Consider the following 17,582-nt stretch of genomic DNA (forward strand, 5'->3'; position numbering starts at 1 on the left):
ATTGAGATGAAATGTTAAAAGTTATATTATCATTAGTGGGAGTAAAAGTGATATTTTCACTGAGCGGGAAAAATAAATGCTGTACTCTTTTTCTTAACCAAGGTTTTGTCCCGCAGAGTTTTCCTGGTTTTTAATGAGGCAAATTCAACATGTATGATGTATTCTTTTTCTTTCAGTAGATTTTTGTCCCGTTTAGTTTTCCTAGTAAGGTTTTAATGAGGCACATTATTTATTCATGAACATTCAAAAAGGAGTCTTATAAATATTGTAATATTAACTGTGGACGTCTATGACTTTCAAAAAGTTGTCTTTTGGGATTTTACCCTTAAAAGTCATATTAACCTACAAATAAATGACTTTTTTTGGGAGTTTTCTATGATTAAATACTCATAACTTCCAAATATTATATATCCTATAATTATTTAGATTTATTTCTTGTTATAACTCTTGAAATAGAATTTAAGGACTTATGACTTATAAATAATAGGCATGTACCAGGTGATTGGAAGCTTGAAGTGAATAAAAGATTACTTCATATTCTCCCCCCAATTCTCTCTTGTATTCTCCATCCCCCACTTCTCAATCTCCTACATTTCCTTTATTTCCATAACAACTTTCAATTTGACATATTTTCAATTCCATTATAACTCTTACTAATTTTCAATTTAATGTTTTTAAGAAGTTTGTTTAAACATTAGTATACCTAACTATTAAGTATAGATTTTCAATTTTCAATTTAATATTTTTAATGATGTTAAAAATTAGAATTAAGTATAGATTTCGAAAACAGATGAGAGATTCCTATAATTTTAGCTACCTAAAGAGATGTCAATGTATTTTATTCAAAATAATTAACAAATAAAATAGCTAGTTGGCAAAAAAAAAAAAAAACAAATAAAAAAGCCAAGAATAAGGATATTCTTAAGAAAGCAACGCAAAAAAATAAAATCCAAGTAGATTCCGATTGAATAGATGACAAAATTTGTATACATGTCATTTCACTTTTATTGCCATCTGATAAGTGAGACAAGGAAAGAGATGGCCATTGACCGAGCTCTACACATGCATTGCAACTATAAACACAGCTCAAACATATCTCACTTATCCACAAATGAGTGAATGGATCATCTCCAAACACAAAACAGAGAAATAGATCCATATGGCTTCTTGTACTGTTGATTCCGTCTCTTCAGCTATGAACAAATCAGCATCATATATATGCACAGACCACAATTCAGCTGTGATTACTTTCTCTCGGTGGATGTCATGTTGAATAAGTAGAATAGCAGCATCGCAAGGACAACCACAGCATGGACCAAGAATGAAAATATCTTGTGCTTATAATTCTACTGTTTTAGCTTTGTGGTCGGTTGAATGGATTTGCATAAGTTGGCTCCTCAAACTGCACTCTTCCACCTGAAAAGCAGGCCATATTTATTTTAAATTCAGAAGAAAACTGATAAATGTGGTAGCCATGTGCGAACATTCCTCCTGTATCTTTCTATATGAAATAAACTCCCAAAGGTAATAGATGATTGTAAAACTCACAAATTCCCCAAGTTAATATGAAATAATCACCGCCTCCCGGATAAACTTCCAATTGTTTAAAAGTTCCACTTTGAGAAGTTTCTAAACATTTATGATATAAATAGATACGCCGTAGAGGTCTCTATCATAGGAATATGCCAGCATGACTGGTTTCAGCAGGAAACAAACCTGTGATTTATATGCCCTTGCCAATAAACTTCCACATTCTCCAATAAAAGCTCTTTCTCCACCAACAACCCCGGCTAATTCTGAAATAGATATGTCCGTTTCTTCAACCTAAGTTTGACAGGCTTTTATCAGTGCAATGTCTAAAAATACAATCAACAAAGTACAAGTAAAAATGCAAAATACATCTACTTGCGTCCATTTTTCCAGCATAAGCTAGCTGGATTTGATAGAATAAACTTTCTGTTTTGTTTTGTTTTATTCAAAATTGTGCTTGTAATACACAAGATTGTGATACATACTTTTCAACCTCAGCTAACAACAAAAAAGACGTTAGCAAATAGTTTGAGAAAACTGTGTATTTTCTTGTAATTTTAATAGCAACTGTCTTTACGCACCTTTGATGTAAATCTTTGGACATGGAAAACAATTGATTCCATCATCTTCATGGCTGAGTTTATCGCCTCCCCCACCTCCCTTGCATCAACCTGTGGAATGAATATTTTGTAGGTAAGTAAAACTTGCAGCACGCAGAACGCATAAAATCCAATATCAGAGACCCAGAAAAAGGTGTGAATGGATAATAGAGAAAAGAAGAGGATTCCTAATCATACCTTCACATTCCCACCTACTGGAAGTTGCACTGAGGCATTCAACAATGCCTCGATTGCTTCAGTCAAGGAGATAGAATACTCTACTTCTAAAGAGGACCACTCATCCAAATGAGGGATCTGTGATACGATTAGTGGAAAAAAAGTTAACAAGACCAAAAGAATGATCAAGGAATAATTTATTTTAAACAAATAAATGGAAAACCATGCTTGGAGGAAAGAAATAGACATCGTTATGTCAAATAAAATGTGAATTCTTGAAGAAACAAAACAGAAGATTAAATTTGATTAAGAAAAAGCAAATGAAAAAGGGAGGAGTGGAAGAAACTAAAACAAGAACGCACTCTAATCATGACAAAGAAAACAAAATATGAGACATAATATATGTTTTAGAGAATTAACGTGGCCCTACTCTTCAAAGAGGCATGCTTTAGAGGATGCTAGTTTCTTAAAATTACAGTCACAGACATGATAAATGTATTAGACAATTAACTTGGCCCTACTCTTCAAAGAGATAGCTTTAGAGGATATTAGTTTCTTAAAATGACGTTCAAAGAAAAAGGTTATAGACTTAAGTAGTAATACCACAATAAGTAATAATAATTCCCAGAAGTATTTTTATCGTGAACAAAATATAGAATCATCTTCTTTGTACCCAAAAAAAAAAAAAACTAGCATCGTCTTATCCACAAATTAAACACCAAGTACATGGTATTAACAGTTTGTGCTCTACAGACGGATCTGGATCCTCTCAGAATCCTTCTTTCTCCTTTTCTTCTCAGAATCTCATCTCCAACGTTGGATTAAATAATAGATGGTTCAGATTTAATATTTTAAAAAGCAGAGGTCCACCTTCCCTCTCCTATTTATGCAATGTTATAATAATAGTTCTATAAAGTATGAAATCTGAACTATTCATTATTTGATCCAAAGGTGGAGATCAAATTCTGAGGGAAAAAAAGGAGAAAGAAGGCTTCTGAGAGGATCTAGACCCTCTACGGACATCAGCAGAGGCCTCAGGATAAGCTGCATCTTATGCATCCTTTAGAAGACATTAGTTGCTTAGGATTATGTGCAAAAACAAAATTTACTCTAGTATTGATACTGCCATGAGTAATGTAATTTCCAGTGCAAAAGCATATGCACAAAAAACAAAAAAACAAAAAGGCAATGCCCTATGCACAAATTAGATGCACAACAAAAACAAAAAAAAATTGCATCGGAAGTCTTACTTGAGCTTCAAGAATTGTTAACAAAGTCTTTGCTCTCTGCAAAAGCTGCACTTCTAAGCGTTTCAAGTTCACAGAATCACGTAACTCTGACATTTTCAATGCCAGAGAATAAAGTGCTTTCTGCAAGAATTACCAAACATGGAAGGGGAAAGCAACCAGAGAAAAGTGAGCAAAATGCCAAAGATGGGATAAAAGGACTTGTAATCTAAATCAGACTGATTAAAAGATCAAGTGCATATTATGCACGTAGAGTGAAATCCAGATGGTTAAGCAACAAAAATCTGGATAGTTAATCACAATAATACCTTCATGTATAAAAGTTCTCAGTACTTATGCCATAAAATTATACTTTAAGTAAAAGACTCAACATAAACTAAAATTAAAATGAGCTGTGGAAAAAAATTTGTCAATAGATCATATGTCACGGATTTATTCATTGTGCCACGTCTTTCATGAGATTGCTGGAAATTACAAAATTTCCTTTCAGACTATAATCTATATCATTTAGGCCTTTAGCCTTTCCTGTAATGAGGTTCTATAGCTTAAACAAACTATAGACCCACATCTTGCCAATCATCAAATCATGTCTGCTAAATTCTCCTTCAATCAACAGCACTAGAAGTTTAGAACTACCCACACAAATAATAAAGGTTTTCTCTTAAGCTATGAACTTGTTATTAGGTAAGAAACATAGGCTACACACCTCACTTTCTCCTTGCTGAGCTTTCAATGAGGATTCTGCTTTTGCATTGGCAAATCTCCATTGCAGATAACGATTATATAGCAATCTCAGGCTATGCACGATTTCCTGATGATTGGAACCTTTTTTACTTTTCTTTATATCTACCCCCGGTTTTGGACACGGAGCTACTGGGGGCAAACAAAGACCTCCAACTTTTGCAGAATTTGCATACTGCTTGACAAGAGAAGTCACATGTTTCTCACTGCCCCTTATGGAATGATTTAGTAAATGCTCACTGCCTGATAATGACGGGTTAAGAGAACGTGAGAAAGGTGTTGTGGGGAATTTCAAACTGTCCCCACTACTTCTTACAGCACCCTTATTGCCAGTTTTCTCATCCACTGATCTAGTAGACACAGCAGGCAACATTTCTCCCTCCAGCACAGACGACCGAAATTCTGGAAGTGACTGTATGCTGCAGTTGACCTCCGAGTTGCTATGATTTTCGTCATCAGAGCATACCGAAGAAGTATCCCCAGACACTGAATTGGTTTCCCTTTGGGGCGAACCAATGTTGCCCTTAAATGAATTTGCAGTGGAAGATTGACTTCCCGATGACATCCCACTTGCTTGCAATAGTTTTGAAGCAGCTGTGGCATTCATACTAGCAGAACGCTGATGCGAAGTGAGTCTGTATCTTGAGGATACAGTTACTGTTGGAGTGTCCGGTCTCAAGGAGGGTGAGGTAAAACCATTTCCGATCCTCCCAGAACAGGACTTTGAAGGGTGAGGAGGTTGCTGTTCAACTCTTCCTCCTCCACCATTCTCCTTAAAGAGTTTCACAGCTCGTTGTTTTCTCTGTATAGTGGCAGTCGTATTTACTACATTTGATTTACACTGAGATCCAAAAGGAAATGGAGTTTCCGAATTTTCTATAGGTCGGTTCACATCAGCAGTACTCAAGGGATCTACTTCGGATTGCTGCTGCCGTGGCCGCCTCTGTACAGAAGATACCACAGGAGACATAAATCTAGAACTCACTTCCCTCACCCTAGGCCGCCGTTGATGAGAGGGCGAGGGCGGCGGCGGAGGAAGAGGAGGTGGAGGAGGAGCCGCAACATCCGTAACCATGTCCATCGCGGAATTGGACTTCTCTGTAACTTTGAGCTGCTTATGTTCTTGAATCATCTTCGAAGAATTTTTGCACAGCCAAACATTCAATTCACTTTCCCTATTGACGAAAAAATGGAAAATAGCCTTAGATGAGTAAGTTTATCTACGACAATTCAATTCTCCCAGAATTTGACGGGAATTCACAGAGAAAGCGTAAGAAAACTGAAGAATTACCAAATCGAAGTTCCGGTTTGAGAATTGATTTGGCATCGCCGAGTCTCTCTCTCACTCCGTTTGGAGTATATTCTTCAGAGGAGGGAAGTGGGAAACGGAGGGATTGAAGTTTGAAGTCTCAAATTCAGAGGAAAGCCAACCTATCTCGGAAGAAGAGAAGGTGTGAGCGACGATGGAATGGCGGAGGGGGAGGACGAGTGAAGGTCGTGTCCTAGAGGAAGGAAAACTAACCGTTGTGCTATCGTTGGCACTGCACAACGGTCCGAATTTCAAATCCACATCACGAGGTCTCTCTGAGGGGTGCGCTCTCACATTTTATCACTTGTTTGGTTGGGGCCCTCAATTTTTTTTGGCAACAAAAAAAAAAAGGCAATGAGAAAAAGCACTTTGGAATTTATTACCAAGAAGCCACACTATTTTCAATATTATTGTCATGATTGATCATTTATATAAGGAAAAAAAATGAATATGTTTTGATAAATTGTTAATTTTCGTTATATGAAGATTTGGTCCCAAAAAAAATGTTTATGTGAAGCTACTTGAAACTAAAACAAGTAATGGGCAGAGTAAAATAAAAGCAGTGAATAACATATAATCTATTGGGAACTATACTCATGCTGGACTGGGGGAAAGAGAGGGGATGGGAGGGAACTAGTTTAATAATAGAGCCATAAAATTTGAAAATTACCAAAATAAGGATCAAAAGTCTTTTAAACGGCTTGATACTCCTTTTTCTTAATTTGCAATTTCAGACCCACTAATTTGCAAGTCATATTCGTCTATTTATGAGAAAATAAAAAAATGTATGTTGTTAAGGATACGATAACTTCTCATGTGATATATTCCCTTATTTACAACTTTGTCACTACTAGTTTACTAGTGAGAATTGTCTATTTACGAAGGAGGAGGAATAATTTTCATGACTTCTAGTAGTTTGATGCTCATGTTCCTTAATTGCAACTTTGTGACCATTAATTTGCAAGTGAGATTCGTTGATTTGTGAAAGAAAATGAATCATTTGACTTATCAAAGGTATTATGACTTTTAATGGTTTGATACTCTTATTCCCTAATTTGCAACTTTGCAATCATTAATTTGCAACTAAGATTTGTTTTTTTATTTTTTGTAATAATCAATGAAAGAAAATGAACCATTTAACTTGTAAAAAATATTGATTTTTAGGGATTTGATATTCTTATTTTCTAATTTGTAACTTTTTAACCGTCAATTTACGAGTGAGATTCGTTGTTTTACTTCACTATAAGAACACTACTAGTAAATTCCCTTATCGATATACACGAATATGTCCACAGAATTCCAAGTCACCTCAGGGGGAGTAAAATGAAATATACAAGAACAATTAATAACCTGTATTGCGTATTATGAACAGCTAGAACACAACTTTAAATCAACTCATTCCAAATTTTGAGCAGAATTAACAATCTACATGTTTAGGTCTTTAGGATCAACTTGCCATGCTAAAGTGCCTGAAGTGTTTTTTTTTTTTGGGGGGGGGGGAATGTAAACGAGATAAGCCTCACTGTGCAGTTTGCGCACATATTCAAAACAACTTCCAAAAACAAAAAACAAGAGAACACAGAATTGCAAAAATTTATGACGACAAAAAAATACAAAGGATAGCGTAACAGGCGAAAGCTACTGAACAAGCCACCAAAAAATATGCAATTTGATGGGGCTTTCCGTCCACAAAATCGCTTTCCAGTAGACTAAGGAAATATAGATATGGACAGTAGAATTACATCAAGAATCAGTGAAGGGGGAAAAAGCTAGAACAATATAACTGACGAAAGGGGTTTGATTTCCACCCCAATTTTTTTTCAAAGAAAATGTTTACATGACAATCTCTTCAATCTTCCCTATGCATTAAATAATTTCCGGAAAGGTCCATCCTTCCGATCTTTGGCAGCTTCAGTTAGAGCAAGGAATCTCTTGAACCCTGTGGTGGCAGCTCCTCGTCCAAGTGCAGCAGCCCTGGTAAGCACATCCTCCCTAGAAGCCATAAGTCCAACAGAAATAGGACTAGGCCTGCTGGAGCTACTGGAGCAGCCTGGGAAACTGCCGGTGGAATCTGAGTTTGCTTTATTCCAGGCCCATGTTTGTTGAAGTCATCAAGAATGGTTTGCTGATCAGCCTTTTTAAGTCCCTGAAACCATGCCACAAAAGTTATCTGGAGTCTCGAGATGAATAACTTGCATAAAACAATCTTGGACATCTAAAACTCAAAAAACTTTGCATCATAATATCATCGACGAAGATGAGAATGAATCAAGTATAGATATTTAACCAATTGAACAGCTGAATGGTCAGTCAACCACATTAGATTGTGAGAACATATTCGATCGTAAATGTTTCGTGGGATTCATTGAAATTGCTCATTGACACTTCAAATTTTATGTACAATAGACTTAATGTTCCTTTGAAAGGATTGATGCTCTATAGAATCATACCAATGAGTGTAATTTACAATGTCAGTCAGTCAATACTTCAATAAACTTCCTAAACATAACTAGTAGTAGTAGTAGTAGTAGTAATATTTGTCAGTCTAAGCAGTGAACTTTGTTAAGGGTTGTAGCTTTTAATCAAGAGATTCCTTTGAATCTACTAACACATACACCAAATTACCAAATAGTAATGTTTAATGCCACAGACTCTGAGCACTATGATACTTATTCTTTTCAAGACTATTCTTCTCGTTATACTTTTAAGAGTTTGCAATGCAATAACATTGCCGGAATATGAAAAGCATATATCCTCAATTGTTAAACTATGATTAAGAAAAAATTTTAGCAGTGGGCTCACTGTAATTTCATTTTATCCTGCATTTAATATAGCCATATAAAATGCAGTTTATGTACCCAATTAGAGTAACTTATCACAGGTCCTTGACCTTGACTTACTCAAAGATGATGGCCCCCTCAATCTTTCATCTCAGACCAGGCCAAAGAAATAATGCAATAGAATATATGTTAGTAGAAGAGCTAACCTTGAGCTCCAGTATTCTCTGAAACTCCATGGGTGTACCCTCAGGTAGCAGTGCACGGTATGTATCTGCTACAGAATCAACGGGCGAAAGAATAACCTAAACAGAGTGATTTACACAACCTTGAATCAGGGAGAGAATCTAGACGTGCATGAAATAATAGTCTTCCAATCTTCCAACTAACTAATAACAAACCTTCAATAGGGCTTCTGCTTTGCTCATCTCACTACTTCAAATTTCGAATAGCTAGCAGCACCTGATGTCTGTTGCAGAAAATCAAAAGTTAGTCAGGATGATCAGCGAACAATTAACAAGCCCCTGACAAGCACAAGATAACTGCACGTGTGAAGACTAAGAATACAATGCTCCATACTATTTAACACAGCCAAGCCAAGTACTCCCATGGGTCCTTTTAATAAGAATCCATTGACTAATTCACACGTACCAATAAAAAGAGTTAAAAGCAATAAATTTGTCATAAAATTAAGTAATCTCCAATCTTACTCTCATTAATTACACTAAATTCCAACATTAAATTAATTTCTATTCTCTCACTACCCTCATTAAATGTGGGTATACGTGGAAAAAGGTATTTGATACTCATTGAGAAAGGACCAAAAATTTCTCCTAAAAGGGCTCTTATAATAAGAACCAGAGGAAGTACGTCAAAATCATAGATTGCAGGCAGGTAACCTTTGTCTAGCCCACAAATTAGATTATCTTCCAAGCATTTCAACAGAGCCAGTTTTCATTTCCTGCTTGATCTTGGGATTAATTCAGAAAATGCGACAATTCCTCTCTATTGTAGCTACTTCATATTAATGATTTGCACCGCACAAACTAAGGTAACTATCTGGCCATCTGTCATTCCCTAAATTCAATAAAACTAATACATTTCATTTTCCAATCATCATCATTCGATTGATTCCAATATCAAACAATAGTCATGAAAAAGCTTGTTCTTTTGGGAAGTTTAATTATCAGTAGATATTGCTCTGCTCAAAACTAAATCAAGGAAGTGCGAGGAAGGCCATCAATATGTCACCAGTAAAGTAAGTGAAATCAGTGCCATAGAAGTCCGAAAAGTAAGTAATAAAAATATGTGATTCAGAAATCAACACAGGGGACACATGCGCCCAAACAGAATATAATTGTTGTGACTACAAATTTGCATTTGCATGAGCTAAATCACCTGTCTACCAAGGGAAGGAATTTCTAGAAGGATAGTCTTAACAGCTTGGGTATCCAATAGCATCTGCAAAAGCATCAGAGCATAAGCACGTCTCCATCATAAAATTCAAGACCTCATCAGGCAGCTTAAATTATTGTAAGACAAATTCGATCAATTTTATTCTCATTGATGATGAAGAATATGAAATACAGAACAAAGCAAAGAACACTAGAAAAGAAAAAGATTTTCAAGTGAAATACAAGCTGGGAATAATGCATTAGTTTTCAATGTTTCTTTCAATAAACAATCTTCTGTTGGCATCAAGCACAGGACATTAGACGATGGTTTCATTCTAGTCGCATACTCTCTCCCTTAAAGCCGAGGGTATGTTTGGAGGTTTTAAAATGATCTTGCATTAACAGAGAAGTCAGTCAATTTATCTAAATATAGATCAACAGTAAGAGGAAATGATAAGATTGTAGAAGGCAAAATCGATGAGGAAAAGATAAGGTAGTAGAAGGCAAGATTGGTGTGCACTAAATAAGTTCTCCACCAAGTAAATTATGCCACTAAACTCAGGGAGCAAAAAGATATATTAATCAGATAAATATTTAGAACAAGCCAAGTAAGTCTATCACTAGACCTCCCTATTTCACCCCATCCCCTCTCTACTTCAACATTCTGAAGGACTTTGAAAGATAATGCCTTTCATCTAGTTTAGCAGAACTGAGGTAAGAATCTAACATTTTGAAAGTAAAATACAAAGAAAATGGGATAGGTTGGCCTAAACTAAATCCAGAACTTCATTATAGGCACTTGTTACTACATTGGTGACTCAAATTCAAGCATCACTGATTTCAGAAATTCTACACTACAATGGAAATCAGCAATTGCAGCTCTCCCCGTTCTTTTACTATGAACTGCTCGCCCAAGAAAACTACCTTTCTTCCTCTTTTCCAAATCTTGACTGGGTATTCTCCAGCCAGAGAAAAGCATCAGTTAAGAGGGTGAGGACAGTGGCTTTGTTTTCATGTTTTCTTTCCTTTCCACTAACATTCCCTCTATCTCAGTGTTCAGCTGGCACATGGTCTTCCTTTTTCTGATCCAACTTGCATCTTGCGATATTCTTCTTGTGCTAGTATTAATGGATCATCTTCTTGAACTTTCATGCCCTGAGGCTCTTTAAAAGTGATGGGACGCATCTCATTCACAAGGAACCTGACCATATGTATTCCTTCAGGCTTGTTCATATATCTTGTATAAACACTTGAAACTCTTCAAGCTCCATCCCTTGGACTCAAGCATGCCCTGCTTCCGCTTCCCCCAAGAGGGGAAGGAAACCACCCTAATACCACTTGATGCAAAGTGAATTCCAAAGTCAACTTTTGTTCATTTCTTCACACATTTACACTTACATCTGGTACATACATAGAGCTAGGATCACTCCTAACTACCTTAGCTACCCTTAACAACCCTCATAGACATTCTCTTATGTACAACTCATAACAAAAGATAACCTTGGAACGGTACCCAAAGTCTGCTTTACACAATCTTAGGCACACCATTAACTTGACAGGAAAAATAGGTGAAGATGACACCATTTCAAAATTCAGCATTCAAGAGAAGCCAACTAGATAACCTATAAGACTTAAACAATCTTGCAAGCATTTGGAAAACGTCATTCTTCAAGAAAAAGGTACAAGAATGTGCTTAATCACACATTTTATTTAGAAACGTTCCAGCCATATTAAGAAGCCATGTAAGGATCCGTTTAGATAAAGACAGTTTGATTTTCAGATTCAGCATTTGGGAGAGAAGCTGGATAAATATAGAAGATATAAGGAAAAAATTTAGAAGCTTAAACAGTGAAAGCAGCTAGTACCTGTTGAGCTCCTGTTTCTGATATTGCCTGCATTTGAAGATATTCGAATAAAAGCGGGGACCAAGAGAAGATGCAAGCTGCATATAAAAGCAGAAAACAGACTTAATACAGACAACTGAATTCATGAATGCTGAGAACTAAGTTGATTAACTATAAAGAGTTATGATCTCCTCAAGTTCAGTCAATATTCAGAACAACGAAAAATGCTAGAGTACGGAGACAGATTTCTTAAACAAACACAAATATGCGGACTGGATTCCAAATTTAAACTGATTACCACCTCCCAGGATGAAGTTGAAAGGGTTGTATCAGGTCTGTTAAAGCTTTTCAATGGGTTTTGTCAAGAAAGTGGAAATGAAAAGGGCTGATGATGAAAGGAAGGCAAAAGATTGGAAAACTTGAGGGAGGACCTAGCCCCTCACAAATTCCATCACACTGATTTCCATGTTAAGAATATTTTGTACCACACAAATTTGTTAGCCAGCAATACGAAAGAAATTGGAAACATTGAAAGTTGGAAACAAAAACATTCAAGGATAGTCTAATAATGACATGTATTATGTTAGAAAAGAATTGTCCCCCACTTCTAGGTTAATTTCTGTAAACCATAACTTAAATCAAGAATAATCACCTTGTCAAGAAAGAACTGAAAGTAGACAGGTGAAAGAAGGCTTCCGAGTACAGGAATGCTAGTTGTAAGAATCATATTTATACCATTAACATACCTACACGAAAACTATATACAATTAAAAGATAAACTTGATCAGAGATAGGAACAGGTTCAGGTTTATGAAGAAACTAGCTTACTCAGATTGATCACCAACACTTTCAAGGGTACCCCATGGAACACGTGTCATTGCAGCCATTTCAATGTCAAATTTGGTTTCGAGACCATGCACCAGGGTGACCAGTGATTTTGTTATAACAGCTGAAAATTCATCCTGCATGATTGTTTGACTCCATTAGAATAAGACTTACAAGAAAATGTCCCCCTCATTTGAGAAATTATCGCTACCTGAACTTCTGACATGTCTATCCCATCCGCATATTGAGGATCAATTATTTTAGCAACACTTTCTGCCAGTTCACCAGCCTGCAAAGCATAATAACCAGTTACCTAAAATAGCATGTGTACAACATAAACCAGATCAAGAGTGTTAAAGAAACTACAACAGACCGTCTTGTGGCAATATTCAGCTGAATTGACAATATAGCAAATCACCCTTTCATCCCTATCAGATGTCTGTTCAACATTTTCAAAGATCAGAGAAGGAAAAAGAAAATGTTTCACAACAATATCAAGTTGCCAAAAAATCATGGGAGAAAGTGCCCTATTACATTATACCTTTATCTGTCCATCCATGCCTGTGGCAGCGGCAACAATTCCTGTGCCCCCCTTGGGTAGTCTTGTAAAGAGTTTTGTAGCATATGCTTTAAGAATTCTTGAGAAAACCTAAGATTAAAAGCAAAAACTCATAACATACAAAAACTTGGACCTTTAACATTCCAATATTCATCAACGTCACAACCAGAAATTGGTCCCCTTTATACCACACATTTAGCAGACTAGTTGATGTAGGAAAAAAGCAACTATGAGAAAGGGAACGGAATATCAAACAAAATACCTAATTTATGTTAATCAATGACTGAAAATTGAAAAAAGTTATACTTAGAAAATTACCTTGAACAAATTATATAGTGTCTGGTTCTTTGTTAAAGCGCTGCATCTCTTCAAGCTCCTCTTGATGATAAGAAACAACTATATAGCACAGTGAAAACTAATTAGGTAAAAATATTGCAGGATAAAAACTGGTAAAGTGGGAAAGATTATTAGAGACTTCTAAAAATATAGTTATTCATATCTATTGAAAAACCTTTACTTGTTTCACAAGTCAAAAAAAAAAACAAAGCATTAATGGAAAATCTTCCTAATTGTAGTTAGTATAATCAGGATTCTAAATCATACTTGGATTTACCTAACGTCAAGAACAAAAGCAAAATTTGAGAGTTTTTTAAGGATTCTAAATCACGCTTGGATAGGTCTCAGGTTCGAGCCCGGCATTAACATGTTTGGGTGCATGTTTAATTGTATTAACTAAAAAAAAAAAAAAAAGGAAAATGCATGGATAGAAGCTCCAACATGATCATATTAAAGATCTAGTGACTTGACTTACCTGCATGCTACTGGATAAAACATTATTCTGGCTTCCCTCCTCAGTATCCCATGTCTCTTCCTATTAAAGATAAAAGGTTATTCAATGGAGAAAGTGACAAGCAAATAACAGAACACAATCCAACAAACTAACAAAAATCACCTGAACAAGCTTCTCTAGATTTTCCATCAGCGTCTTCTCTTCCAATTCTACATATACCGTCAAGTGAGGTTCAAAGCAAGATGAAATGATTCCACGGAAGTTGAACTGTCAAAATAGCCACTCCAAGTGTTTATCAGGATTGCTTTGATGAACCAGACCAAAAAGGAATAAAAAGAAAAACTCAGAACATGGAAGATTGTAGCTACATATTACACTAGAGACTAGAGAGGATATTAAGAGGACAATGATTGGGTTAGAGTCCTGCTAATAAGAAACAGGAAAAAAAATACAAGGACAGGACAAGAGATAAACGAGGGAAATCCGTAGCTTTGATATTCAATGCTGCAAAATACCATTTACGAAGGGATCCCATCCACTGGTTCTGGTCAAAACCTTCTTCCGCTATTACAACCAGATATCTCTAAGAACAGAAACTAGTGCTCAAAACACGGAACAACTCAGAAGACATAACACAAGCCACTGGCATTTGAGAGGCCAGTCTCTCCTCATCACACTCAAAATACAGAATATGAACTCCTTCTGCTAGGAGACTCCAACCACTATAAGCCAAAAGGTAACATTCACAGCCCCAATACTGCCCTCTCCAAGACCAGGCCTATAGCAACTCTAATTCTTTGTTTCTTCTCCCTAACATTACAAGTCTGATGGTCAACGCTCCGATCATCAGAAAGTTGCTTTCCCTTGCATCTTCCTAAGTTTCCTCTTATAGGTCTTTGTAACAAAAGTGGTTCTATCAGATTGTTCTATCAGATTAGCATAATGGGTTTGAAGAGTTTCCCCAAAAACACAAACTTAGTTTAAAAAGAGCAGCATAAGAGCATTCAAAAATATTAGTCCAAAAGATTATAAAATTGTAGTAGTAAAGATAAGAATGCTGAGATGGATATCTATCACACAAGAAAATATAAGATTTGGAATGACCATATAAAAGGACAAGTTGACATGGCATATGCTGAAAAGAAAATGATAGAAAATCATTTATAATGGTTCAATCATGTGCAAAGAATGTTGATGAAAGTGCTAGTAAGAAGGGGTGAGCAGATATCTTTAATGCTATAAAGCAAGGTAGAAGGAGACCAAAAAGGACACTTAATCGAGATTTATGGTAAATAGTATATCAGAAGAGTTGGTTATGAATAAAGCAAAATGAAGTTGAGCGGTCCATTTAGCCAACTCCATTTAGTGGAATAAGGCCAGTTGTTGTTGTTATAAGCACTCTAGATGAGAAAATAGGTGGAGATTTATCTGATTCCTAGACTTGAAGAAAGAGAAATAAAATTATTACATACCCCAGCTCCAGGCACTGCCAAATCTTTATTTGCATCTTTTTCCTGTCAATACAAAACCAAAACATAATGGTCATTTGATAACCACAAATATGAATAGTTGTTATGGATAAGTATTGTCAACTCAACATTCTAGAATACCTACCTCATTGCCACTTCCTTGATGTGCAGCAAGCTTCCTTTCATACTTCTTCCGGATATCTGAAGCACTACTGCTAGAATTACCCCCCCTCTTCCAATTTCTTCAATCTCATTCCCGATCTCCCTGCTTTGTGTGCCTCCCCCAAATTTCTCAGCGAGCTCATCCTCAAACTCTAAAGTTCGCTGTAATGCCTGCAAGAATGAGCAAAGAAACCTGAAATTACATGCTCAAGAAAAAACCGAGCATAACATGGAGGTATAGTGGCATAGCATAATATCAAGTGAAGCATGAAGCAATACTTATAAAACAAAGCCAGTGGTTAATCATTCAATGCCTGATCAAATCCACTGCTTACCAGCAACAAGGTCCCCACATCTGGCTTTTCTTTCAGATTAGAAAGAATGTCCTCAAGTTGTTTCCTGCAATGAGATATACTGTAAGCCCAACAATATTTTCCAACTAATGATGCTGAAAAATTAAAAGTAACACAAAAAGTGGTAAAAATTCAATGAAACCCAAAACCTGTTTTATTTTGGATAACATCACATCCGATAGAAATAATCCACACACATGATAAGCACACATCATAACATCTTATACTTGATAAAATCCACCTTACAAATATCAGCTCCAACGAGATGGGGACATATTGATTTGTAAGAAGTAAATTATAATTATTCCTTGTTTAATTTAATGGATCAGCATCAAATGTACTTTGTAATCTTATATCATACCAGAACACACTAAATGGAGCAGCATTTCCACCATAGCCACGGCTTCTCTTAATGGATAAAGCATCATTGATAGATTATATTAAATTGCTGCTAAACAAAGATATCATACCTGGTCTTCTTGCAGAACAAGATACAAAGCCGATAAGAAACATGCCATGAAGAAGGAAAAATTTTCCAGATGTCTTCATTTGATCTCATTCGTCGTTTAATCCATGCATATCTTCGCTCCGTTTTATCTAACTTTGCTAATTCTATGAAGATGTAATAAATTGAAGATTAGTAACAATAAATATACATCAACATAAAATCATGTTGGCAATAATTTCACGCACCAGCTCCTTCAAAAATTTGTTCATACGATGTAGAGCTCCCGGCTGCAGAAATTATTTACCAATTCTTCCCTAACAGAGGGCTCTAGCGCATCAACCACTAAGCAGGCATCAGACAACTGCTGGAGCAAATTAGTTTCTTCTGTCTCCTTTCCAGTACCTAAGCTGAGAATGAGAACAGGAAGTTGAAAACCCCCGTTAAACAAAAGCCTTTTCATAGAATACAAACATATCCGCATTCAATGAAGTAAAATAGTGAAATACATAATGAGTTATAACTACCAATATGACCAAATATGCAATTGAGCAATCAAAATGGAAAATGTGTATCCAGCTCATATTCTATTACCCAAAGGCCGAAGAGTTAGAAATTAGTAACATACCTTGAGAAATCAGAAAATACATGTGACTTGAGAATTTGCTTTATGCTCTTAAATTTCTCCCTGAGTTCAATGATCTTATGAATATCTCTATAGGCTTCAAAGTGACTACATAATTGGTTCACAGCCTGATAAGTAAGATGATAACATCAATAATCAATAATTGGACAATATGTTAAAAAACAAATGTGCAGTTACACATGATTTTATCAGGAATAAGTGATATGAGAAGCAGAAATCTAACATAGAAAATAATTTATTAAAAACTAAACAAACAGAAGTAGGCCACACAACTTCAAGCACATGACGCAAGAAAATATAATGCATCCAGAAAATAGCACGGTCAAAAGTATGAAAGGGTCCCACCAGAGTTACATAATTCAACAGTTTGTTACGCTTCACAAGAATACTCACAGAAATGTTCACATGAAATGAACCAAGAGAAGAAACCTACTGAAACCTCATGCATTTACTAACTTTTTAGGGGGAGGGACCGAGGGAGTCTGGCTTGGTGCTGCTTAAGATGCATTCCATTTGGTTGATTATGCCATAGAGATCATAAAAACAGTCTAGTTAAAGCTAACTGAATGATTTTGGTTTTCACATATGCATGCATATTATATATTAATACTCCCTCCGTTCCTTATTATAAGAGACAAATAACCGAATTACGTTGATCAAAAAAACAGTTAAAATTAGTTAAGAACAATTAATATGTAAAAGTATAATTTTTTTT

The 17,582-nt window shown here is 35.8% G+C and overlaps 1 protein-coding gene and 1 pseudogene across 1 annotated transcript; both read right to left on the bottom strand.

Annotated features, from left to right (window-relative positions):
- Positions 1-939: 939 nt before the first annotated feature.
- Positions 940-5,773, bottom strand: LOC114734559 (protein ENDOSPERM DEFECTIVE 1). The gene is made up of 7 exons (XM_028922173.1): positions 5,586-5,773; positions 4,260-5,469; positions 3,557-3,676; positions 2,328-2,444; positions 2,112-2,201; positions 1,717-1,824; positions 940-1,416 (listed from the first exon to the last, which is right to left on the bottom strand). The coding sequence occupies exons 2-7, from the start codon at positions 5,424-5,426 to the stop codon at positions 1,339-1,341; spliced, it is 1,680 nt and encodes a 559-aa protein (XP_028778006.1). The 5' UTR covers positions 5,427-5,469; positions 5,586-5,773; the 3' UTR covers positions 940-1,338.
- A 1,676-nt stretch (positions 5,774-7,449) lies between these two features.
- Positions 7,450-16,974, bottom strand: LOC114734560 (vacuolar protein sorting-associated protein 53 A-like; annotated as a pseudogene).
- Between the last annotated feature and the right edge of the window lie 608 nt (positions 16,975-17,582).

Source organism: Neltuma alba, unplaced genomic scaffold, assembly GCF_004799145.2.
Source record: "Neltuma alba isolate B1F8T4 unplaced genomic scaffold, ASM479914v2 tig00013115_pilon, whole genome shotgun sequence".
In the NCBI taxonomy this organism is placed as follows: domain Eukaryota; kingdom Viridiplantae; phylum Streptophyta; class Magnoliopsida; order Fabales; family Fabaceae; genus Neltuma; species Neltuma alba.

Excerpts from the sequence above, each read along its gene's own strand:
- LOC114734559 (XM_028922173.1), bottom strand. The coding sequence starts at position 5,426 with ATGATTCAAGAACATAAGCAGCTCAAAGTTACAGAGAAGTCCAATTCC. Across the intron at positions 3,677-4,259 it reads CTCAGCAAGGAGAAAGTGAG|AAAGCACTTTATTCTCTGGC; the intron begins GTGTGTAGCCTA and ends TAATTCTTGCAG. Across the intron at positions 2,445-3,556 it reads TAACAATTCTTGAAGCTCAA|ATCCCTCATTTGGATGAGTG; the intron begins GTAAGACTTCCG and ends ATCGTATCACAG.